This window comes from Ovis canadensis, chromosome 3 (genome assembly GCF_042477335.2).
Source record: "Ovis canadensis isolate MfBH-ARS-UI-01 breed Bighorn chromosome 3, ARS-UI_OviCan_v2, whole genome shotgun sequence".
Lineage (NCBI taxonomy): Eukaryota > Metazoa > Chordata > Mammalia > Artiodactyla > Bovidae > Ovis > Ovis canadensis.
In genome coordinates this window covers 39,857,604-39,883,811 of record NC_091247.1, presented here as the reverse complement: position 1 = coordinate 39,883,811, position 26,208 = coordinate 39,857,604, and the positions used below count along the sequence as shown (strand labels likewise).

General features: G+C 37.9%; 1 protein-coding gene and 1 non-coding gene across 20 annotated transcripts in view; one reads left to right on the top strand and one right to left on the bottom strand.

Moving 5' to 3' along the window:
* The window catches only part of APLF (aprataxin and PNKP like factor), a 98,347-nt gene that overhangs the window by 28,186 nt on the left and 43,953 nt on the right, over positions 1-26,208 (top strand). For all 19 annotated transcript variants that reach the window (XR_011255613.1, XR_011255614.1, XR_011255615.1 and 16 more), the window contains 3 exons: positions 5,756-5,900; positions 6,229-6,355; positions 18,707-18,891. Coding sequence is in view for 15 of the 19 variants with exons in the window: in XM_069582982.1 (XP_069439083.1) it covers positions 5,756-5,900; positions 6,229-6,355; positions 18,707-18,891 (457 nt within the window). In the remaining 4 variants the exon portion in view is untranslated. The remainder of the gene's footprint in view (positions 1-5,755; positions 5,901-6,228; positions 6,356-18,706; positions 18,892-26,208) is intronic.
* Positions 21,554-21,625, bottom strand: TRNAC-ACA (transfer RNA cysteine (anticodon ACA)). The gene has a single exon. It is a non-coding gene; the product is annotated as a tRNA-Cys (tRNA).

Below are 26,208 nucleotides of genomic sequence, written 5' to 3'. Positions count from 1 at the left end.
ATAGAAAATCTGATGAATCTTATATTCATTAAAGAAATTGAGTTCCTAATTTAAGAATTTCCCACAAGGAACTTCACCAGTGAATTCTTTTAACTTACAAAGAATAAATAATACCACTATTATACTTTTTTCTCCAAAATAGAAGAGAGTACACTTCGCCACTAATCAGATAAGAACATTACAAAAGAAGTAAATATAGACCTGAAGTCCTTATAAGAAAATATTTACAAGTCAAAACCAGCAATGTGTAAAAAGGATTTTAATATACTATGCCCAAGTGAAATTTGAGAACTGCAAGATGAGTTTATCATATAAAAATCAATCAATGAAATTTACTATAACAGATTAAAGAACTGTCATTTCAGTAGATGCATAAAAGCAGTTGTGACAAAAATTTAATACATATTCATGATTAATTTTTAAAAACCTTAGAGAAGACTAGGAAAAGAAGGAAATTTCCATCCTATAAAAATGTACTTAATAGTGAGGTACTGGAAAGTTCTCTCCCTACTGTTGGGGGCGAAACAGAGATATCCATTTACTGGAGGTCCTAGCCAATCCAGTAAGTCAAGAGAAAGAAACAAAGGGCATCCTATTGAAAAGAAAGAAGCAAAACTGTCTTTATTTGCAGATGATGTTATTGTCATCACTCTACATTCTTTCTGATAGGTTCCCTATTTCCTCTCTATGTGATACGTTTTGTAGTTTTTTGCCATGCTCCTTCATCTGTAACATACATACATATATATGTTTATATATATATTTTTTTTCCTTTTATTTTTTTATTAATGGATGGGATTGTGTTCCTGTCTTACTAGTTCTTTGGCTAGAGGTTTCCAGCAGTAGAGTTTGCAGGCAGTTGGGTGTGGAGATGTGGACCTCTGGGATACCTCACTGCAGTTAATCTCTCTATACTTTTATAATACATGTTGAAATATTTTAAATTTTGAGTAAGAATAAAAAATCTATGTGCTTTGTGTAAGTTATAAGGACTCTGATTTCATTATAAATTTTTTCTTCCAACCAGCTATGAATTTAAGAAAGAGGTTTGAAGAACAAAATAACAGTGCAAAGGCTTGTCGTTTCTTCAGGTTCTCATTTTACTCATGTCAGCATGCTTTTCATGTAGTATTTAGATTCTTTATAATAAAGCTCATTCATAACTGACTTAGAGCATAGGGGTATGTACACATTAGCTCTAGTGTGTTCATTTTTCACTCTGTATGTTTCTATGAAATTATTGTACCAAAAGCTGTATTTTTTCAGAAGTCAGAGAAAGTAAAAAAAAAGTTTTATATTTTAGTTAATTAAATTATGATGTATTACATATAGAAGGGCCAACATTAATTTTGCATTCCTGTGGCCTTCCCAGTAGTGGGTGCTTAGCAGCCATTTTGTTGTTGTTGTTCAGTTGCTCAGGTGTGTCCAGTTCTTTGTGACCCTGTGGACTGCAGCCTGCCAGCCCTCTCTGTCCTTCCCTATCTCCCAGAGTTTGCTTAAACTCATGTCCATTGAGTTGATGGTGACATCCAACTGTCTCATCTTCTGTTCCCCCCTTCTCCTCCTTGGTTTCTTGAATACATGAATGAAATACTCTATAATATTTTCCTCATCTGAATCCAATTTCTGATAAGCAAGTACAACATTATCTCTCTGGAGTGATTGTTTTCTTTAAAACATTGTTGAGGAAAGGAAAGGAAATCATTTGTACCAAATTATTTTTTCTTTCAAATTGTTAAAGTGCTTAATACTTAGTTTCCGTTTACTCACTATTTAATTTTGGACAAAATAATGAAATGTTGATGAAAATGCCATTGTAGTATGAAAACATGCATGTTTATAATTTATTTATAATTATTTTAAACTTTTAGGTGTAGCTCATTCATATTAATATATTTTGTATTAAAGACAAAATATATAACATATTTAAATATAACAGACTATATTTTTAAAAATAACTTAATTGCCAAAACAATCTCTATTTTTATTTACGTATTTATTTTTGGCTATGCCGGGTCTCTGTTGCTGAGTGTGGGCTTTCTCTAGTTCCTGTGCTATTTGTTCCTGCGCAGGCTGCTATTTGTTGTAGTGCATGGTCTTCCTGCGGTGGCTTCTCTGGTTGCAGACCACGGGCTCCAGATGCATAGGCTTCAGTAGTTGCAGCACGCAAGTACTGGACTTCCAAGCAGTCTTTAAAAAGAAGAAAAGAGTTGGAAGATTCACACTTCTCAGTATCAAAACCTGCTTCAAAGCTACAGTAATTGAGACAGTGTGATACTTGTGTAGGAAAGACATATGGATCAGTGGAATAGAATCGACAGTCCAGAAATAAACCTTTACACTATGGCCAATTAATTTTCAATGAGAGTGCCAAAACAATTAAATGGAGAAAAGAATAACAAATGGTGCTGAGACGAATGCAAAATACTCCAACCTCACACCATATAAAAATAGACCAGAGACCTAACTAAAAGAGCTAAAACTATGAAATCCTTAGGAAAAAAACGCTTGGATTAGGCAGTGATTTCTTAGATACAACACCAAAAGCACAAGCAAGCAAGAAAGTAGATAAATTGGATTTCATCACCATTAAAAACTTCTGTACTTCTAAGGATGTCATCAAGAATGTAAAAAGATTACCCTCAGAATGAGAGAGAATATTTGCAAGTCATGTATCTGATAAGGGACTTCTATCCAGAATATATAAAGAACCTTTACAATTCAGTAATTAGAGAATCCAGTTTCCAAAATCCATACTGGATTTCTTCAAAGGAGGTACCCAACTGGCCAATAAGCACATGAAAATAGGTGCTCAACATGAAATGTAAATAAAAGCCACAATGAGCTCCCATTTCACATTCATTAGGATAGCTACAGTAAGACAGATAGTAAGAAGTGCTGGTGAAGTTGTGGAGAGATTGAAACTCATATATTTTGGTAGTGGGGTTGTAAGTAAGTCTTTACTGCCTCTGTGGAACTCATTCTGGCAGTTCCTCAGAATTTTAAATGTAGAGTTATTTGTGACCCAGTAATTCTACTCCTAGCAATATACACAAAAGAACTGAAAACAACTCTATACACAAAAAGTTGTATGATTCTATCTATATGAAGTGTCAGAAAATGTACATGCCTAGAGACAGAAAGTAGATGGCAGTTGCCAGGGCTGGAGAAGAGAATAAGTGGCTGCTAATGCAACTGAAACTCCAGTACTCTGGCCACCTCATGCGAAGAGTTGACTCTTTGGGAAAGACTCTGATGCTGGGAGGGATTGGGGGCAGGAGGAGAAGGGGGCAACAGAGGATGTGATGGCTGGATGGCATCACCGACTCTATGCAAGTGAGTTTGAGTGAACTCCGGGAGTTGGTGATAGACAGGGAGGCCTGGTGTGCTGCAATTCATGGGGTCGCAAAGAGTCGGACATGACTGAGTGACTGAACTGAACTGAACTGAATGCATATGGTATTTCTTTTTGAGACAGTGAGTACATTCCAAAAATAGATATTGGTGATGGTTGTACAACTTTGTGAATATACTGAAAACTACTAAATTTTATACTTTAGAAGCATGAATTTCATGATTATGTAAATTATGTCTTGATAGCTATTGCCAAAGAAAGGGAGAATTCATTTATCTTTGTTTATTGTATTTAAATTCCAAGTTTTTAACTTTTAACAAATTCTAGTTCACTGTCTTATAAATCTGTGATAGTTGATTTGCTCGAGGAAGTATTAATATTTGAAGCTAAAAATAGGAAGATGTTCATATTACAGTGGCAATACTTATATTTAAATAAAAGTGTACTAAAATCATTTGTACTTTGACCTGTTTGGAGCTAAATGTTAAATAGAATTTTGGGGGGGATCGGGGGTTTTTTTGTTATATTTATTCTTGGTAAATACTAAAAAATTTTCCTATGGCTATAGGGATGTATATTAGTGGATTTATGCCAGAATAGAAAAACTGGAAATGGAATGGATGATGTTGCTCAATTTCTAACACTGTAAGTTGCGAAAAGCCATAGCATTTCTCTAGAGTGTTTCTTAATATTTTTCAAATGTTAAGGAAATTTGAGGGAAAAAATTAGAATTTGGAAGCACACCTGTGTGTTGTGAGTAAAATGGATTTGAATATTTTGTGGGAGTGCAGTTTTATGGGTAGAACAATCATACATTTTCAACTCTGAATCCCCTATACCTGGCGTAGTATCTAACATACACTGCTGCTGCTGCTAAGTCGCTTCAGTCGTGTCCGACTCTGTGCGACCCCATAGACGGCAGCCCACCAGGCTCCCCCATCCCTGGGATTCTCCAGGCAAGAACACTGGAGTGGGTTGCTATTTCCTTCTCCAATGCATGAAAGTGAAAAGTGAAAGTGAAGTCGCTCAGTCGTGTCCGACTCTTAGCGACCCCATGGACTGCAGCCCACCAGGCTCCTCTATCCACGGGATTTTCCAGGCAAGAGTACTGGAATGGGGTGCCATTGCCTTCTCCATAACATACACTAGGTATTTTTAAAATATTTATTGAATGAACAAAAACTGTGGTGTTACGCATAAACTTGGTCTAAGTTTATTTTGGTTGATTCCTGCCATGAATTGAAGTCTGCCTTGGAGGGAGGTTATTCCTAGAAGATAAATAAGATAAGCCAATAATTATTCTCTTCTCAGCTAGACAAATTTTAAAAATCTTATATCTTTAATTTTTAAAATTTCCCTTTTACTGAGAAACATTTTACACATAGTAAAATTTACCCCCTTTAAATGTATAATTCGATGTAGTTTGACGAATTTATATAGTCACGTAAGAACCACCATAATGAGACCTAGAACATTTTAATTTACCCCCAAAATTCCCCCTTGCCTCTTTGTGGTCATTCCTCTCCCCCACCCCAGCTTCTGGTGACTACCTATTTGATTTCTGTCCTTTCAGCTTTACTCCTTCAGAAAGCCACATAAGTGGATTCATGTGATACATACTTTTGTGTCTGGCTTCTTTCGCTTAGCAAACTGCCTTTGAAATTCCCAAGATGTTGTATAATCAGTACTTTTTTCCTTTTTATTTCTGAGTAGTATTTCCATCTACATTTTCACATTGTCAAAAAGATAAGTTTGTTGATTCCTGTCTATGCTTACCTAAAGAATAATGATTTCGAACTTTGGATAATCTTACCACACTTTGCAGCATGTAGGAGGCAGTTAGTTCTGCTAGTATGTCCCACATATGACCTTGGATGCTCCTTTGTTGGACTACAAGTTGGGAGATTTCACAAGTGGCTGTAATGGCCAGGACCCAGGAGCAGCTTTGTGTGAACTTGACCTCAGGGTTTTGTTTTTTCTTCAAAAACCTAACTAGTTTAGCTGATGTTCTTACAGTTTGCATTTTCTCTTTGGAAACTTGGAGGTGATCTTAACTTTTGTAGACAATCTGGACTTATTTGCCTATTTACTAAATAAGTAAATAGCTCTTCATCCTTCATAGAGATGGCTACTGCCCATCTTATAAATAGCTGTGGTTTCTAGGCCCATGCTTTGGAAAGATTAATGTGATAATGATACAGTGGGCAGAACATGAAGAATATATTCTAGTCTATGTATTTTATCCTGGTATACTGTAATCTGCTTATCTTCCTAAGTCTGATAAAAGTAGCATGACTCATTAGTTACATAAACTTGGGAGAATCACATAATGTCATGGTAGGCAATAGAAGTGTTTTCAGTTTAAATGATTAATAAATGAATTTCAATTGTATTTTATAGAAATAGTCAAATGCTTGATGAAGATGATATATTGAATGAAACACCAAAATCTTCCTCAGTTGATTTGCCTGATAAAACACCCAGTGCTCCACAATTGGAAAGAAGCACAAAAACAGCGAGGACCCAGACCGCTGCAAATAATGTGGTAAGAAATTTAAGATCTCATCCATTTATAACATGTTACTTAAGTTGTATTGAGGAGAGAAAAGACAACTGATATTAGACATATCTTGACAAAATTGCTAGCATTGATCTGCTTTTCCTGTTTTTAAGTAAAGCTCTAGAGAAGGTCACATTAGACCAACACTTCAGCTAATAGAAATGTTGAATTTCTTCCTTTGAGAAATTTAACTAATTCAATCCACAGCTGCCGATGGGTTTTTTAATGGTAGATTTCTTCAAAGTAAATCGTTGTGAAGTTTCATTAAGGATGCAGGATTATTTTTAGCAATTAATATATAGGTGCCTTTTAGTCTTTCATAGGTGGAAGTAGAGACCTGAGTAAGCAACAGCCAAATCCTTCCGAGAGGAAAAGAATCCTCCCAGCATGGATGTTAACAGAAAATTCAAGTGATCGGAACCTTTCAGGCATCAGTGGAGGTAGGTTTTGTTTCAAGAAAATATTTGACAGAACTTGAAAGTTTTTGAACAAGCGAAGATAAAATTGTAGTTGTATATGTGTGTAACTTAGCCTAACATTTCTTCAGGAGTCTTCATGAAGTTTAATTTAAATCATAGATTATTATTTTATGCCAGTTATCAAACACCATTATACTACTTACTATTATTTTTTAATTTCTTATTCTTTTAGCAGCTTAAAACAATACCCATTATTAACTTACAGTTTTAAAATCTGGGTAGATTTGACTTAGTTGTCTGCTAAGGTTTCCACGAGACAAATCCAAGTGTCAGGCTGGGCTCTGACCTGAGTGTCATAGGATATCCACTTACAAGATCATTTTAGTTTTTATGGAGAATTTGCTTCCTTTTAGTTGGAGGACTTGTTTTCCTGCTGACTATTGGCCAGGGCTCACTCTCAGCTACTAGAGGGCATTTTTCAGTTTCTGAACTTCATCTTCAAGGCCAGCATGGCACGACAGACCTTTCTCCTGCTTTGCATCTAATTTCTCCTTAGTGACCAACTGAGAAAACTCTGCTTAAAGAATTTGTTGATTAGATCAGGCCCATGTACATTATCTTCCAGTTAATTAACTCAGGATAAGGGAACATTTCATGCAAAGATGGGCTCAATAAAGGACAGAAGCTCAACATTCAGAAAACGATGATCATGGCATCTGGTCCCATCACTTCATGGGGAATAGATGGGGAAACAGTGGAAACAGTGTCAGACTTTATTTTTGTGGGCTCTAAAATCACTGCAGATGGTGATTGCAGCCCTGAAATTAAAAGACACTTACTCCTTGGAAGAAAATTTGTGACCAACCTAGATAGTATATTCAAAAGCAGAGACCTCAGATATGTAGATGACACCACCCTTATGGCAGAAAGTGAAGAGGAACTAAAAAGCCTATTGATGAAAGTGAACGAGGAGAGTGAAAATGTTGGCTTAAAGCTCAACATTCAGAAAATGAAGATCATGGCATCTGGTCCCATCACTTCATGGGAAATAGATGGGGAAACAGTAGAGACAGTGTCAGACTTTATTTTGGGGGGCTCCAAAATCACTGCAGATGGTGCCTGCAGCCATGAAATTAAAAGACGCTTACTCCTTGGAAGAAAAGTTATGACCAACCTAGGCAGCATATTGAAAAGCAGAGACATTACTTTGCCAACAAAGGTCCATCTAGTCAAGGCTATGGTTTTTCCTGTGGTCATGTATGGATGTGAGAGTTGGACTGTGAAGAAGGCTGAGTGCCGAAGAATTGATGCTTTTGAACTGTGGTATTGGAGAAGACTCTTGAGGGTCCCTTGGACTGCAAGGAGATCCAACCAGTCCATTCTGAAGGAGATCAACCCTGGGATTTCTTTAGAAGGAACAATGCTGAAGCTGAAGCTCCAGTACTTTGGCCACCTCATGTGAAGAGTTGACTCATTGGAAAAGACTCTGATGCTGGGAGGGATTGGGGGCAGGAGGAGAAGGGAACAACCGAGGATGAGATGGCTGGATGGCATCACGGACTCAATGGACATGAGTCTGAGTGAACTCCGGGAGATGGTGACGGACAGGGAGGCCTGGTGTGCTGCAATTCATGGGGTCGCAAAGAGTTGGACACGACTGAGCAACTGAACTGAACTGAACTAGATAGCATGTTCAAAAGCAGAGACGTTATTACTTTGCTGACTAAGGTGCGTCTAGTCAAGGCTATGGTTTTTCCTGTGGTCATGTATGGATGTGAGAGTTGGACTGTGAAGAAGGCTGAGCGCCAAAGATTTGATGCTTTTGAACTGTGGTGTTGGAGAAGACTCTTGAGAGTCCCTTGGACTGAAAGGAGATCCAACCAGTCCATTCTGAAGGAAATCAGCCCTGGGATTTCTTTGGAAGGAATGATGCTAAAGCTGAAACTCCAGTACTTTGGCCACCTGATGCCAAGAGTTGACACATTGGAAAAAACTCTGATGCTGGGAGGGATTGAGGGCAGGAGGAGAAGGGGATGACAGAGGATGATATGGCGGGATGGCATCACGGACTCGATGGGTGTGAGTCTGAGTGAACTCCGGGAGTTGGTGATGGACAGGGAGACCTGGCATGCTGCGATTCATGGGGTTGCAAAGAGTCAGACATGACTGAGCGACTAAACTGAACTGAGCTGAAACTGATATGGAGAAACTGATATATAAACTTAAAAATAGACTTAAAAATAACCTTAAAAATATGTAAACTGCAACATTTATTTTGCCGTATAACCAAACACAATCATGGGCATGATATCACATTCACAGTCCTGGGGATTAGGGCAGGAAATCTTGGGGAGGGGTCATTTTAGAATTCTGCAGACCACACTAATGTCTCTCTACTTGTCCACTCTCCTAATATTAATATATCATAATTTAAGCATTATCTTATTATTTAACTTATTATAGTGTCATTAAGTGTGATTAAAAACTGTGTGAATGTCTTAGAAGTCTACCATTATTTTATTGTTATGGTATAAATTGTAGAAAGGAAATTACCTGATCAGAAACTACAAGTATTAAAGGATCGTGACATGTTAATAAAATACTCCCTTTGTACTACAGTAAAAAAAAAAAAATTTTTTTGAAAAATCGTTTCCTGTCAACTCTAGGTTTCACCCGTAACAATATGTGCCATTTATATATGTAAGAAAAACAGTAAAAGTAAATGTAGAGGCAGTGGTACACCCATTAGTGAGAGAATTCACTGGAGCCCAAATGACAGGGATTGAATCCTAGTTCCTCTGCAAAGTCTGCTAATTGTTTTTATTATTTTATTTTAAATTCTGCTGGTTTTTTGATTTATCCTAATTTTAGTTCCAGATGTCATTAAATAGATTTTCAAACAAATCCACCAGGGTCATGCCTATGATAAAAGATAAGCACAGTAAAAACATTTCAAATTAAATTAAAACATTACAAGCACACAATGTTATGTGCTGAAAGAGTCAAAGATGATGAGACCAGTGTTCTAGCACAGTTCATAGACGTGGCAGATACCACAGTCATCTTCTGGATATTCCCATTGATTAAAGATTATTAAACTTTTTTGCTACATTGTATTATTCAGTCAGCATTTCTTTTGCAACTTCTCAGTCATCTGAGGTTTAATTTCTATTGGCTGCCTGTTTTCTTTTATGTGGGTCACATTTTCCTGTTGTGCTATTGGATATTGGATGTTATGAATGATACAGTATAGAGACTTTAATTTTATATCCTTCTGAAGAAATATTTTTATTCTAATAGGCAGTTAACTTGGCCTGATAGAAAATAGGAAACTTTCTTCCTATTTTCTTTCCCCACCCTGCAAGATTATGACAATCTCATGCTTTACTTTTAAAAAAGATATTTTCAGAATTTCATATGATTTTTCACCTATACAAATGCAGGGTATAAAATAATGTGTGATGAAGTCAGTGATGGAAGAGACGGAGGTTCATGTGAGTGAGGCTCATTCCTAGCTCACTGCGAGCCTGGATCACAGCTTTGCAGCAGCAGAAGTGGAAGGGGCAGCGTATAGGCCACGCCACTCCTTTCAGCTCTGTCTACATTGTCCCAGAAAGGAAAGAAGCATCACAGCTGACGGAAGTTTCATTAAGTTTGTCAACCCATTCCTTCCTTTCCTTCTCAGTTAACAACTCAGGGATCTGTACAGAATATTCCTTACTTAAAATGCTAATTTGGATTATAGTAGGATCAGAACGATCTTGTGGCAATAGGTTATATATTATGTGTTGAGGAAGATGTTATTTAATCCAGAGCATTTTCGTATGTAAGATTTCCTGATAAGAGTTTTATTTGTTCCAGGACAGTGGTTTTGAATTCCCTACTTCCCCCATCATTACATGTATATCTTTATCAGAAACATTTCTTATTAAGGGTGGGTCCTCTCCGCTTGCTGGAAGGGAGTGGGAATGGGGGATGGTAGTGGAGAGAGGGCGGACACTTCCTCTCATTAGAACACTTTCTGTAATATAGAAAGAATAACTATTTAACCAAAAATTGACCAGTGTGAATTTCTTCCTTGCAAGCAAGTTCTTTTCTTTCAGAGTTGTTTTGTACTGTAATTGCTTCTATACTATCATTATTACATTAGTTATAATTGTCCAAAATATATTTGCTTCCAATTATGAATATATCCATTTATTTTCACTTGGTAAATGTAGCATATAAAATATGAAGCACTTTTTTGGACACCTCGCCTTGAAAACACAAATGAGAGTAATTTGACATTTCTTTAGACAGGAATATTAAATAGTGTGTGTGCGCTAAGTTGCTTCAGTCAGGTCCAACTCTTTGGGACCCTATCGACTATAGCCTGCCGGGCTCCTCTGTCTATGTGATTCTCCCATAGAATGCCGTGCCCTCCTCCAGGGGATCTTCCTGACCCAGGGATGGAACCCCTATCTCTTATGGCTCCTGCACTGGCAGGCAGGTTCTTTACCATAGCGCCACCTGGGAAGCCCCCATTATATAGTGCACAAAGCTAAAACTTCAAAATAAAGTCTTTGCATTTAAGAAATGCATTTAAGCATTTCTTACAAATTCCTAATTAGGGGAAATAGGAAAAAAAGGAAGGTTACTTAACTTTTTTAAAGACAGGGAGATTTAGGAAGAAATAACAGTTTAGTACTTGAATCCAGCTAAACACCCTCTTCCAACAACACAAGAGAAGATTCTACCCATGGACATCACCAGATGGTCAACACCAAAATCAGATTGATTATATTCTTTGTAGCCAAAGATGGAGAAGCTCTATACAGTCAGCAAAAACAAGACCGGGAGCTGACTATGGCTCAGATCATGCACTCCTTATTGCCAAATTCAGACTTAAATTGAAGAAAGTGGGGAAAACCACTAGACTGTTCAGGTATGACCTGAATCAAATCCCTTATGATTATACAGTGGAAGTGACAAATTGATTTAAGGGACTAGATCTGATGGATAGAGTCCCTGATGAACTATGGATGGAGGTTCGTGACATTGTACAGGAGACAGGGATCAAGACCATCCCCACGAAAAAGAAATGCAGAAAAGCAAAATGGCTGTCTGAGGAGGGCTTACAAATAGCTGTGAAAAGAAGAGAGGTGAAAAGCAAAGGAGAAAAAGAAAGACATAAGCATCTGAATGCAGAGTTCCAAAGAATAGCAAGGAGAGATAAATTCTTCCTCAGCGATCAGTGCAAAGAAATAGAGAAAAACAGCAGAATGGGAAAGACTAGAGATCTCTTCAAGAAAATTAGAGATACCAAAGGAACATTTCATGCAAAGATGGGCTCGATAAAGGACAGAAATGGTAGGGACCTAACAGAAGCAGAAGATATTAAGAAGAGGTGGCAAGAATCACAGAAGAACTCTACAAAGAAAGAGCTTCACGACCAAGATAATCACGATGGTGCGATCACTTACCTAGAGCCAGACATCCTGGAATGTGAGGTCAGGTGGGTCTTAGAAAGCATCACTACGAACAAAGCTAGTGGAGGTGATGGAATTCCAGTTGAGCTATTTCAAATCCTGAAAGATGATGCTATGAAAGTGCTGCACTCAATATGCCAGCAAATTTGGAAAACTCAGCAGTGGCCACAGGACTGGAAAAGGTCAGTTTTCATTCCAATCCCAAAGAAAGGCAATGCCAAAGAATGCTCAAACGACCACACAATTGCACTCATCTCACACACTAGTAAAGTAATGCTCAAAATTCTCCAAGCCAGGCTTCAGCAATATGTGAACTGTGAATTTCCAGTTGTTCAAGCTGGTTTTAGAAAAGGCAGAGGAACCAGAGATCAAATGGCCAACATCTGCTGGATCATCGAAAAAGCAAGAGAGTTCCAGAAAAACATCTATTTCTGCTTTATTGACTATGCCAAAGCCTTTGACTGTGTGGATCACAATAGACTGTGGAAAACTCTGAAAGAGATGGGAATACCAGACGACCTGACCTGCCTCTTGAGAAACCTGTATGCAAGCCAGGAAGCAACAGTTAGAACTGGACATAGAACAACAGACTGATTCCAAATAGGAAAAGGAGTACGTCAAGGCTGTTTATTGTTACCCTGCTTCTTTAACTTCTATGCAGAGTACATCATGAGAAATGCTGGGTTGGAAGAAGCACAAGCTAGAATCAAGATTGCTGGAAGCAATATCAATAACCTCAGATATGCAGGTGACACCACCCTTATGGCAGAAAGTGAAGAGGAACTGAAAAACCTCTTGATGAAAGTGAAAGAGGAGAGCGAAAAAGTTGGCTTAAAGCTCAACATTCAGAAAACGAAGATCATGGCATCTGGTCCCATCACTTCATGGGAAATAGATGGGGAAACAGTGGAAACAGTGTCAGACTTTATTTTTCTGGGCTCCAAAATCACTGCAGATGGTGATTGCAGCCATGAAATTAAAAGACGCTTCCTCCTTGGAAGGAAAGTTATGACCAACCTAGATAGCATATTGAAAAGCAGAGACATTACTTTGTCAACAAAGGTCCATCTAGTCAAGGCTATGGTTTTTCCAGTAGTCATGTATGGAGGTGAGAGTTGGACTGTGAAGAAAGCTGAGTGCCAAAGATTGATGCTTTTGAAGTGTGGTGTTGGAGAAGACTCTTGAGAGTCCCTTGGACTGCAAGGAGATCCAACCAGTCCATTCTAAAGGAGATCAGTCCTGGGTGTTCTTTGGAAGGACTGATGCTAAAGCTGAAATTCCAATACTTTGGCCACCTGTTGAGAAGAGTTTACTCATTGGAAAAGACTCTGATGCTGGGAGGCATTGGGGGCCCGAGGAGAAGGGGACGACAGAGGATGAGATGGCTGGATGGCATCACCAAATCGATGGACATGAGTTTGAGTGGACTCTGGAATTTGGCGATGGACAGGGAGGCCTGGCGTCTGTGATTCATGGCGTCACAAAGAGTCAGACCCGACTGAGCGACTGAACTGACTGAATTAAAGTTTGGAGTTTGACTTTGACTTTGACTTTTTCTCCTCTGTAGTTTTTATTGTTGTTGTTATGTTCATTTAAGTAGTTTATCATCCAGGTCAATAGAGCAATGCTAGTGATTTTTAAAAATCAATGTCCAGGATGCATTTTAGGCTCATTTAGGTATAGGATACTTTAAATCTTTTACAGCTTTAATACTATATTGTGTTCATTGATCTTTATTTAGACTATCTGAAACCATCTTGATACTTTTGAACCATCTGTGTCTTCAAATACAAGACAAATAATAATGTTAATTTATGTTAACTGACTTGACTTACCTAAGATCATACTAAATGGCAGAGATGTAATTGAGATGTAGCTCTGCCTGAGTGTAAAGCACATGCTCTGAACCATTTCACTTTATAGACACCTAAATATCCTCTGTATGTTTTGGAGGTTTAGTTTTGGTTTTGCTTTTTATTTTATTAATATGCCCTTGAATTCTCTTCTAGATATTTTCTCAGTTTAACTGTTGTTTTAATTATATGTACATGAATGTGATCAGGCTATCCTTTCTGTTTTTCAACTAATATACTTCTAGTTTATTTAGTTTTCTTGGTCCCCAGGTATTATCATGTTTAGATGTTATCATGAGTTTCTTAGACCTGAGCTAAAATTTTTTCCATGTCCCTTAGTGATTGGTAAGTGAGTATATTTGGGCAAAGACTATCACAGCTTCCCCTTCTCTTTGCTTATGTCTGCTTCCTTAGGTCTCTAGGGCCCAGGACAAGGTATAACTCCTAGGGTTTGATGTTCTTGGTAGATTAAAAGGAGCTTTTATATTTCACTGGTTTCATGCTACCCTTTAGTACTCTTCTTTCCCCATCTTCTAATCCTCCAACATGAAGTAATGAAAAGTGACAGGTGCTGATAAAGGCTGAAGTAGTAAATAGTCCCCAAACCATTTGGTTTACTTTTAATTTTGTACACTGAGTATTTTCTCTATGACAATACAGATGATAAATATTTAACTGACATTGTTTAGTTTGATTGTAGTTCAGTGTTTACTTAAAGTTCTAGTTATTCTGTTTAATTCAAGCAACCTTGTTAAGTGGTTTAACTAATTCTGATTGTTTTTTAGCCTCTTGGATTTTCTAGATGTATAGTCATATCTATAGCATTATGATAATTTCAGCTCTTCTGATCTATTTATTGCTTTTAAAAGCATTTCTTATTTTATAAGTTTGATCCTGTAAGTTTTAAATAAAAATGGATAAAATTGGCATCTCTGTTCCTGATTTTAACAGGAATTGTGTTAGTATTTCACCATTTAATATGATTGGTGTTTGATTCTGATATTCTTATTATGTTTTGGTTGATTGATTCAGGGATAACCTGAATTTTTTGAAAAAAATTTTTGGTATAGAAACAGTTCTGCCTTTTCATATATTAATGTAATTAATGATGTTGGTAGGTTTCCTATTGTTGTACTATGCTTGTGTTCGTGGGATAAGTTCATTTTATTATGATGGCATATTATTTTATGTTGTTAGATTTATAAATATTTAGGACATTTGCACCTATATTCGTAAGTGTGGCTAATATTTTTCTCCATATGTGCCATCCATGTCAGATTTTGACATATATAGGTGTGTCAGCATTGTAGAAAATGAATTAAGTGATTTTTTAAATATATGTTCAAGGACAGAAATACCCTTTTTTTAAATTTTAATAGAACTTTGCTTTATCACAATCTGGGCCTGGTGCCTACTTCTAGTAGTTGATAGTTCTGGCATAGGACTAGGTTAAGTTGACCAGTAAAAAAGAATGAAACACCTCAAAGCAGATTAGAATGACACACATTTAATATATAAGGAATTATCAGTTCAAATTGGTGGAGAAAGGATGCCTCATTGTTAAATAAAATGTGGGAGAATTAGATTTCCATCTGGAAGAAAATAATAATAGAGCACTCACTGCTCATGTCACACTTATAAATAAGCTTCTACTGAATTAATGACCAATGTTAAAAATTGAAACTAAGGCATTTGAAGAAAATTTGGGGAAACATCTTTCTATTACTTCTGGGAGACTTTCCTAAGATGATGGGAAGCCTAGAATAATGGAATATTTGACAGACATATTTTGGTCCAGAAATTCCAATTCTAGATATTTATCCCAGAGAAATAATAGCATGTATACTTTTAGTCCTGTGTGTATTCTTGTATTTGCTTAAACTTAGGAAAAAGCTGAGAAGAATATATATAAAATTGTTAATATGGCTGTTAGGAGTGGTTTGTTTGAAGGATAAAATTAGATGGATATGATTTTAATGGCATATTACATATAGTTGAGCTAGCATTCATGTAGTATTAGTGTAATTCACTCATATAAGTAAATGCAGTTAGTAATTATTCAGAATAAACTGATTTGTACTAATAGCTAATTTCTTTTACATTTTTATCATTTAACTGTACTCATCCTGAATTTAGAAAAATGCATTTTATATACCAGATATAAAGATTGTTATGAGCCATTGGGCTTCCCCTGTGGCTCAGCAGTAAAGAATCCGCCTGTGATGCAGGAGATGCAGGAGATGCGAGTTTGATCTCTGGGTTGGGAAGATCCCCTGGAGTAGGAAATGGCAACCCACTCCATTATTCTTGTCAGGAAAATCCCATGGGCTGCAGTCCATAAGGCTGCAAAGAGTTGGACACGACTGAGCACAGCATAACAGACAGATGAGCCAGCTAAGTTACTTATCTTATATATGCTTTGTGAAGAGCGTTTAAACAATATCAAAATGGCTTCTTGCTATGCAAAAAGAAAGAGCTCTGGTCCCTAGAAGGAATATTTGTAGTATCTCGTTTGGAATTTTAAAGAATTGAATGTTATAAATGTGTATTCTTTAATTTTAGAATTTTATGTACATGTGTGACACATGGAATGTGGTAACCTGCCATTTGTGCAGAAACTGTATCTTATTTATAGTTTTTAGTTCTTAGCATAGTAGACAATATCATAATTGATTATTTCCCTTGGTTTGACAATTCACGTCTGTTGTATCACCAAACTATATATATAGTCGTTTCTATTTAGCTCTATTTCTGACAGTTTCTAAAATGATAGGAAATGTTTCCTAATTTAAATTTAAAACAAAGATGTAAGTAATTGAGGCCAAGTTTACTTATTAGTTTATATAGGTTTCCTTTGATAAATATAGTACTTTTATATTGGTTCAGTGATTTTCCTATTTAATAATATGGATAATATTCTATTAGTCCATATTATCAATTTTTATTATCAATTTCATGTCATTTCCACATCCTTTAGAACAGTTCTGAGCAAACTATAGCCTATGAGCCAAATTCAGCCCACTGCCTGTTTCTGTAAAGAAAGCTTTTTTGGAACATAGCCACTCTCATCCACGTATGTATTGTCTGCGGCTGCTTTCACACTACACAGGCAGAGTTGGGTAGTTGTGACAAATATACAGCTCATAGTGCTTAAAATATTTATTCTCTGGCTTTTTACAGAAGTTCGCTAACCCTTGCTTTAGAGTATTAGAATAGTGACTACAGATTGCCTTACATACCTGTATCCAGGCTCTCAAGGGATCTTTGGACAATTTTCTGTTTATGCTCACAATTTAATCACTCATACATATTCACTGAGTGCCAGTATATGCAGAGTACATCATGAGAAACGCTGGACTGGAGGAAGCACAAGCTGGAATCAAGACTGCTGGGAGAAAGATCAATAACCTCAGATATGCAGGTGACACCACCCTTATGGCAGAAAGTGAAGAACTAAAGAGCTTCTTGATGAAAGTGAAAGAGGAGAGTGAAAAAGCTGGCTTAAAGCTCAACATTCAGAAAAAGATCATGGCATCACTTCATGGGAAATAGATGGGGAAACAGTGGAAACAGTGTCAGACTTTATGTTTTTGGGCTCCAAAATCACTGCAGATGGTGATTGCAGCCATGAAATTAAAAGACGCTTACTCCTTGGAAGAAAAGTTAGGACCAACCTAGGCAGCATATTAAAAAGCAGAGACATCACTTTATCAACAAAGGTCCATCTAGTCAAGGCTATGGTTTTTCCAGTAGTCATGTATGGATGTGAGAGTTGGACTATAAAGAAAGCTGAGCGCCGAAGAATTGATTCTTTTAAACTGTGGTGTTGGAGAAGACTCTTGAGATTCCCTTGGACTGCAAGGAGATCCAGCCAGTCCATCCTAAAGGAGATCAGTCCTGGGTGTTCATTGGAAGGACTGATGCCGAAGCTGAAACTCCAGTACTTTGGCCACCTGATGCGAAGAGCTGACTCATTGGAAAAGACCCTGATGCTGGGAAAGATTAAGGGCAGGAGGAGAAGGGGTGACAGAGGATGAGATGGTTGGATGGCATCACCAACTCAATAGACATGGGTTTGGGTGGACTCCAGGAGTTGATGATGGACAGGGAGGCCTGGCTTGCTGTGGTCGCCAAGAGTCGGACACGACTGAGCGACTGAACTGAACTGAACTTTGTGCTAGGCACTGTGTCTAGATACTGCAGACACAAAGTAGGGAATAGTGAAGAAGGCACAGGAAGCCTCTGCCCTCATAAAATTAGAGAAGAAAGACAACTTAACCATGAAGATTTCCCTCTCTAGATCCTTTTTGTTTTCTGATTAGACAGTTCATGAATTTTTTAACAAAATATGATACTTACTTAAGCTTCTCTACTACACTGAACCTTGAATAAGGGTTATGACAATGCAGTGTCCATTATTGTTGGAGATTTATTTTATTAGTTAAGTTTGTAGAGTCTGCTTTCCCTTTTCAGTTATTTTAGGTTTTTAATCTGTCTTTAAGGTAATTTAAGTTGCATTTCTCACTGTGGGTGGTAGGGGCTCAGTAAGTATGTGTAAAATTCATTGGTTGCTATAGGTCAGATTTTCTGTTAGAGAAATTCACTGCTAAAATTAAGAAACTATCCATATGATAACTAATATACATGTGATAGTCTGATAATTTATATATCTTACATGATTTACTCCTCCTAATACCTCCATGAGTTATTATAATTCCCTTTTTCTAGATGATGAGACCAAAGTTCAGAGAGGTAAGGTTAAACAGTTAAAGGATGGTGCCTGCTGACATTAGCATCTTAGCCTGGATATCTTCAGGGCTGAAGTTCTTGGCCATGGTGTTGCTTAATACTTCTTGAGATTTGGAAATATGCATTTTCAGATTGGCGTTAATATAGATAGAACTTTAGTTTTTGCTCTTTTATCATTTTTATTTTTGCTTTCATTTCTTTTCTTTTTTTTTTTTTTTTTTGGTATGAATTACTGACATTTGAAGGTACAGGAGATAATTTTCTTCTTTTTCCTTGTGTTTATGTGCTTGTGTATGATTAAGATAATAATGTAACCCGGGAAAGTGAAAAAGAAAGAGTCTGCAAAGATAAAACCCAACGAAACATAACACAGCAAGGAAAAAAGCGATCAATTTCATCAGGAAGTTCAGAAAGTACATCAGCAGAGCAAGACACAGGAAAAAAGTGCAGAAATGATGATCAGGAAGAGTCTATCATTTCATCCAAGGTGATTTTTTAAAATATTCATTATTTGGTTGTTTATTTTCTCTGACAAGTGTTCTAGTTAGGATAATTATATACTATATATATAAATGAAAAACCAAAAATGCTTTTTATATTGTTTCTCAAGATTTGTTATTTTGTTTGATTTTGTTGTTTGGCTTTTTAATATAGCACTTGCAATGTAGAGAACAGAGCTATTTAATTTAGAAATTTTCAAACTGAAAAATAGGTGGAGACCACTTGACTCTGGTCATAATTTGGTACCTCCCTTTTGAAACTCTGGTTTTTTGTCATTCTCAGGCTGCTTGTCACTACTTTTCTCTTGGTAAGTACTAAGAGAGGAACAATTAATGAGTAGTTCTTAACAGCCTGCTGCAGAATTACTTCTGCGTTTACTTGCAGTATTTATAAATCTTTTCTATCCTCTTTCAGCTTTTGCTAATTCATTAGAATGGTTTGGCTGACTTAAGCATTCTTTGATACCGGGTACTCTAAGAAAATGAGATTATTGGATGAATTTCAAAAGAAAGAAGGGGAAAAAAGAGAGAGAGTTGACTTTAGGACAAAAAGATCAGATATTCTTCCTTTCAGGAGAAGAGTGGCTTTAAATGATCATTTTCATGATCCTTGTAGTCCTGTGGCCTAGCTCTGTGGGTCTCCATCTGTTTAGTCTCAGGGAGAGCCAAAGGAATAAGATTGCTTTTAGAATTTATGCACTGGATTGATTGAAATTTCAGCCACTATCCCAGAGAATCAGGTCTTTTATAGTTCTCCCCTCACTCCTACCTCCTCTCTAGTGAGAAACAGGATCCTTTCTTCCAGCTAGAAAGCAAGGTCTAATCACTATAGGCTCAACTCTTCTGCTTACTTATGGAGTCAAGCTTAATAAATGAAAACAAAATGTATTCTAACTCACATATATTGACCATAAAAACTTACCCATAAATTTTATGTGAATTTTGAGCCCTAATATTCTCTGCTCTGGAGAAGGCAATGGCAACCCACTCTAGCACTCTTGCCTGGAAAATCCCATGGACGGAGGAGCCTGGTAGGCTGCAGTCCATGGGGTCGCGAAGAGTTGGACACGACTGAGCGACTTTACTTTGAGTTTTCACTTTCATGCATTGGAGAAGGAAATAGCAACCCACTCCAGTGTTCTTGCCTGGAGAATCCCAGGGACAGTGGAGCCTGAAGGGCTGCCGTCTATGGGGTCACACAGAGTCGAACACAACTGAAGCGACTTAGCAGCAGCAGCAGCATTCTCTGCTCTACTCTCTAAACATATTATTGACCTAAAGCAAACAGATTTCCAGATATTTCTCCAGCAAAGATGAGTTTATTTGGGATCAGCAGAGAATTGTATTTTGGAGTCTTCAGCCATGGGTGCAAGTTCCTGCACAGCAGAGGAAAGAGAATACTTTTATAGCCCATAGTAAACAGATTTCATGGTTTTTCATTGGCTGAGTCTTTGCCATGAAGGAAGAGGACTCTTTCTTCTTCCTGTTGTGCTCTGCTGTCATCTCAGGGCATGAGCACTGTACTTTCTGGTCTCCCAACTCTATTTCACTTTTAACATTTCCCCATTTTGGTCAATATTTTTCTCTGAAAGCATTGCTAATCAAGAGTCAGGTTTTCAGTGACTTTATGTCCTTTAGAGCCAGGAGGGACCTTTGCTGGGTGTGGCATCTCACACTGGAGTGAAAGTACACAGATTGGAAACCTATTGAAATTAGATTCAAGTATCAGGGAGAGGCAGAAGGAAGAATTTTCAGGCACTTTTAATCTAAAGTTTGCATGTTATCAAAATCATAGAGATTGGAGGGTATCGAAGTGTTCTGTCATCATCAAAGGTTTGACAGACAAGCTGCCAACAGGCGTGGTCCAGACCAGGTGTCTTCAGAAAGCTGTCTCATCAGATGTCATCTACTTCAGTTCTGGGAAATCTTTCCTTTCAAGTCATCGGATAATGTGCAGATCTAGTCAGGATTTGGTACATTTTTTATATGTGTCATGTGAATCCAAGAGTCTCCTTGGGGTTTGGTGGCACAAAGGCTGGTTAGCAATACATGATAGGGGCCTTTCCAGTGAGGTTGAAGAGAGTTCTTCTGGAGGTGTTTCTTTCCAATAGACAAAATATCCAGGTTGTCAGGCATATTTTAGGTCATCATCCCCCAAGAGTACACTGAGAAAAGATTTCTCTACCAAAACACAGTTATTTTTAATAGCATTTAGGCTTTTGCTATATTGGAGTATCTCTCCATTTACCAGTTGTGAGTCAAAAGAAGCAAGAGCATCCTGTGGCTATCGTAGAGTGCGAGAGCTTATGAGTTCTGAAAGGGGTGGATCTGAAATTTAGAATGACCAACGCCAATGCTTTTGGCTAGGCATTTTGGCCAAAATTTTTGGAGGGCCTTTACTAATTTTGTCAACTGAGAAATAATAATGCCATTAGTGCATTCAACTAAACAGGGATTGAGGGTGGTAAGCACAGTGAAAGTGTTGAAAATTGGCTGAATAGCACAGACTTGTTGACGTGAAAGTGAAGTCGCTCAGTCCTGTCCGACTCTTTGCTACCCCATGGACTGTAGCCCACCAGGCTCCTCCATCCATGAGATTCTCCAGGCAAGAACACTGGAGTGGGTTGCCATTTCCTTCTCCAGGGGATCTTCCCAACCCAGGGATCGAACCCGGGTCTCCTGCGTTGTAGGCAGACGCTTTACCATCTGAGCCACCAGGGAAGTCCACTTGTTGAAGTACTTGACCAATTAAGATGTGTTCTTTGATCGCCTTGAAATTTGAGAGGAATTCCCCTGATAGGGATAATCTTTTCTTAAAGGACTTTAACCACAGAAGAAGCAGCAGCATGTCTGCAAGGGATGCCTGTCTGTATGTGAAAACACACAGACCATTACTAAAACATATTTGTATCCATGAGCCAGAGCAAGTTGTGAGACCTTGAATGGTTCATTGGGCTGTTTAAATTGTCTGGGAGCATTATAAACAAGCTTTCTTGGGTTGTATTTCAGACAAGTGGGACAAGTGAGGTAGATATTTTTGATGGCCTTGTTAATGTTTGCACATCAATACTGATTGATGAATGCTACCATTTTGTCAGTAGACCAGTAGTTTAATGCATACACAGTGCTGAAGTATGGGGATTTTAGAATGTCCAGGAGGACTGGGTTGTTAGTCTAAACCAGAGCTTCCTCTTTTATCAAACCAACAATTTTTAAATTTCCAATCTTGTTTTTCCTTTTCTGAAGCCAGTTGTTAGGCTTCTTTAGTCTGTTTTCTTAAGTTATCATTTGGGAAAATTTCTCTTTGGACCAACAGCTTGCTATTGGCCCCTTGCTATTGGCAACATTCCCTGCAAAAATGTCATCAAAGTTATTTCCCTTAGCTTCCAGAGAGTCAAGTGTAGAATGTCCCAGAATATTAGTAATACCTAAAGTGGCAGATAAAAATATTACATCCAGTAAACATAAGGGTCACTTAAAATTTTATTTCAGCAGGAAGTAAGGAAGTCACATTGCTTCATAGTATTCCAAAATCATAAGCTACTGTATAGTGTATAAATATTATATTTGTGTATAATGTAAAAGTGTATACCATCAGCATAAATATTGGCAGCTTTGCCCTTGGCTTAAGTACAAGCCCATATGAGAGTGTATAATTCTGCCTGTTTGGCCAAAGCTGCCTCAACAACATCAAAAGGAGTTGCAAAGCATACCTAGCATATTTACCATTGTTGCCTTTTAAATAAGAATGTCAGTGAACCTTGAGAAGTCAGTGTTACCAGGAGGTCTTTCCTGTAAATCATTGAGTCAGGAGGTGGTCAGTCAGTGTCCTCGTTGGTGGTCAGTTAAAGACTTCTTTGGTGACAGAGGGGAGAAGAGTAGCAGGTACAGCATAAAGGAGTTATGTGAAAAGAAGTTAATGAAAGGACTGAACTTCTTAGGGCGTAAGGCACCTGACTGAGAAATACTAAGTGTGATGAAGATTCAGGAGGGCTTCTACTGCATGATGTACAAAAATGGTTAAAGGGGATCCCGTGGTTTTCTTGGTGGCCTTAACCAAAAGAGCAGTAGCTGTAATGGCTTTAAGGCAAGCAGGGTATCCCTATACCACAGAGTCCAGTTCCTGGCTGTAATGCAGTGTGGGTGGATGGTGGACCCATGGTTTTGGGTGAGTACCCCAAGGGCATTTTCTTCCTTTCATATATAAAAAGGGGAAAAAAAAAAAGAGAATCTGATAATTGGGATTCTCAAAGGCAGGTGGGTTCATGAGATACAACTTTCAGGCTTTAAAGGCTGCGTTTTTGGTTCTTTCCATAAGTTTGAGTCATGGTTGTTATTGTTTAATAAAGCATACATAGGTTTGGCCATAAGAGAGAAATTTGAAATTCAGCTTTGGAAATAACCAACCAGCCCGAGAAGGCTTAGCATATAGCATATAGTTTTGGGTTTGGGGAAGCGTAGGATATCATGAAGTATATCTGGATCTCCTTAAAGCTTTTGTGCTGATATCAGATGCCCTATATCAAACCTGGGTTCAAGTAAACTGTAACTTTTCTTTGATGACCTTTTGTTCCTAAAAACTTTGGCAAGTGGATACTGTCTTTTTCTGAGGAAGCTTGAGAAGGAGAGCAAAGAAGCAAATGAAACACATGTTACAACAAAGGAAAACCTCTAGGGAACCTTACATGATCCAGATCAGCCTTTTTATTTGTAAGAAATAAGGATTCTCAGCAAAACCCCGAGTCGTTACTGTCCAGATGAATTGCTTTTCTTCTTAAGTGAGGGCAGAAAGATATTGGTCAGCCTCATCAACTAGAATGGATGTTAGTAATTATGGATATTAGGAACAACAGAGTGTCAAGGGATAACAATGTTGTTTACTGCTCAGAGATCCTGGAGGAACCTCCACCCTCAGCCCCTAGGTTTTGTTCACCTGGCTGATATAAGGGTTAATGAGACCTTGAGCCTTGTAATATTCTTTTATGGTCTTTATGCCTTTCAGGGCTTTCTTTTCTTATAGAATATTAATTAAGTCTGGTTAAGTGGTTTTTGAGGGATCTATTTGAATCTTGGGATGTGTGCTGTGAGTTTTGCCAGTATCAACTGGAGATTTTACCAATAAGGGGAATGAGAACTGATTCACTAGAGACAAGTGATCAGTATTTCCAAATCAGTATTAGCTCTAGTACTATCAGAGGCAAACCAAATAAAAGATGTCAAAGGATCATTTCATACACCTGGTTTGTTACTTTGATAACTGTTGTCAAATTCTAGAATTGTTTCCCCTTTTTGGGAAAAAGAAATTCCAGCATGATACCTCTTTAAGAAGTCTCAGCCTAATAAATGAGTTGGAGGCCAAGGAACTAAGAGAAAGGGTATGCATCTCTCAAAGGGCCTAAGTGAAAGGAAATAGGTTCAGAGACAGAAACCTCTTGAGGCTCGTTAGAAATCCCACTAGTTGAGCTGTGTTCAGACTGCTTTATAGTAGTGGGGTTGAGCACTGAGAATATGATTTCAGGGTCAGTTAGGACTAGAACAGACTTGTCCCCAATCTGGAGAAATGTTTCTCCAGGTTGATGGAGAGGGGAGACTGGGAAGAGCCCCTGTTGTTTCTCAGAGTCCTGTCATTGAGAATTGGGCAGATGTTGGAAAGGCTGATTAGAGGATTGAAGGCATCTGAAGTACTTAATAGTACATTTGTAGCAGTCCCTTTCAAATGTCCTGGCTCTTCGCAGTAATAGCAGAAAGGTTTTGGTTTTGTTTGGAGTCTTTAGTTGGTGGTTTGAAGATAGTAGTCTTCCTTTTGGGTGATCTATCTAGAGTTTGAGTGAGCTGGCTTGCCAGATGAGCTAAATATGGAGTGGACATAGTTTCCCATTCTATCCTGGTCCTTTTTACTAGAAAAGAAAGGACCCAGTTCAGCCCATTAATAAACATTGGGTTAATAGATACCCAGGTGGAATCAACGTCTGAAAGAGTAGAATTTTCCTTTAAAACAATCTGAAGTTGATTGTAATAATCATGAATAGGATCGTCAGATTTTTGTGTGCAGGCCTGAATTCTGTTCCAATCAGCAGGCTTTGGGAAAGCCACAGAAATCACCTGATGAAATTGCCTCATGATTGCTGAAGTGTGGTCATATAATGGGTTTCCCAGGTGGCTCAGGAGTAAAGAATCCACCTGCCAATGCAGGAGCCACAGGAAACACAGGTTCAATCCCTGGGCCTGGAAGATCCCCTGGAGTAGGAAATGGCAACCCACTCCAGTATTCCTGCTGGAATAATCCCATGGATGGAGGAGCCTGGCCAGCTATAGTCCATGAAGTTGCAAAGAGTTGGAAAAGACTGGGCGTGCACACATGATCATATAATAAGTTAGTGATCTGGTCGCTGAGCTGTAATTCTAGAGACCTTTCAAGATTTTCCCAACTAGATGTTTTTATCTAGTGCTGGGCCCAGTCTTCACTGACAAGTATAAACTTAGATGATATAAGTCAGAAACCAGGTTGATAAGTTTGAATAACTATATTAAATTCCTCTGCAAATCAATGAGAATCTTCTGTTACTTTGGGAAAGTCTTTGACTATGGCTCACAGTTCAGCTTTAGTCCAAGGAATATGAGAAACGAAGAGTTTAACATCTATATTCTCAGAAGGCTTAATTTTAAAGGGGTGGGTTCTGGCAGTTTCAGAAGAAGAGAGTAGGGAGAGTTTCAGAGAAAACGGGGAGTTTGGTAGGAAAATGAGTGTGGGGTCATTGAGGGTAGAGAGGAGGTGTCAAAGGGAACAGGAAGATTGTGCCAGAGGTGTAGGAGCTAAGCGAGAGGCAGGATGGCACCAGATGTGGAATCAGAAAAAGAAGCTAAGGAAGAAGAGCCTGGAGCTTCAGAAAACATTTTGTTTTTCTTTAATCATTTGCCTCAGTTAATCTTAAAATCTCGTTTTGCAGAGAGGCAATTTTAAACCTCTGATAACATTGAGAAGCTTCAAAATATCAATCAAAATCATCAGTCCATTCAGTCCTGGAAAATTTTGAGCTACTGTAATCCATCTTGGTTTTAAGAGAATTAAATTTGGGGATTTCAAAAGTTTCCTACAATGGCCATTGATACTCTAAATTGCCTTTGGTCAGGTTGATCCATTTAGTTGGAAATGCACAAAAAGAAGGACTATTTTTTAAGCATAGAATCAGTTGAAATATCTGTTATGGGAGGTGAGGTAACCTGAAAATATTTAGGTAACTGGAATCTTCTCAGAGGTTTTCTTCTATAATAAAAGAATAATTTTCAAGCAGCTTAAACAATTT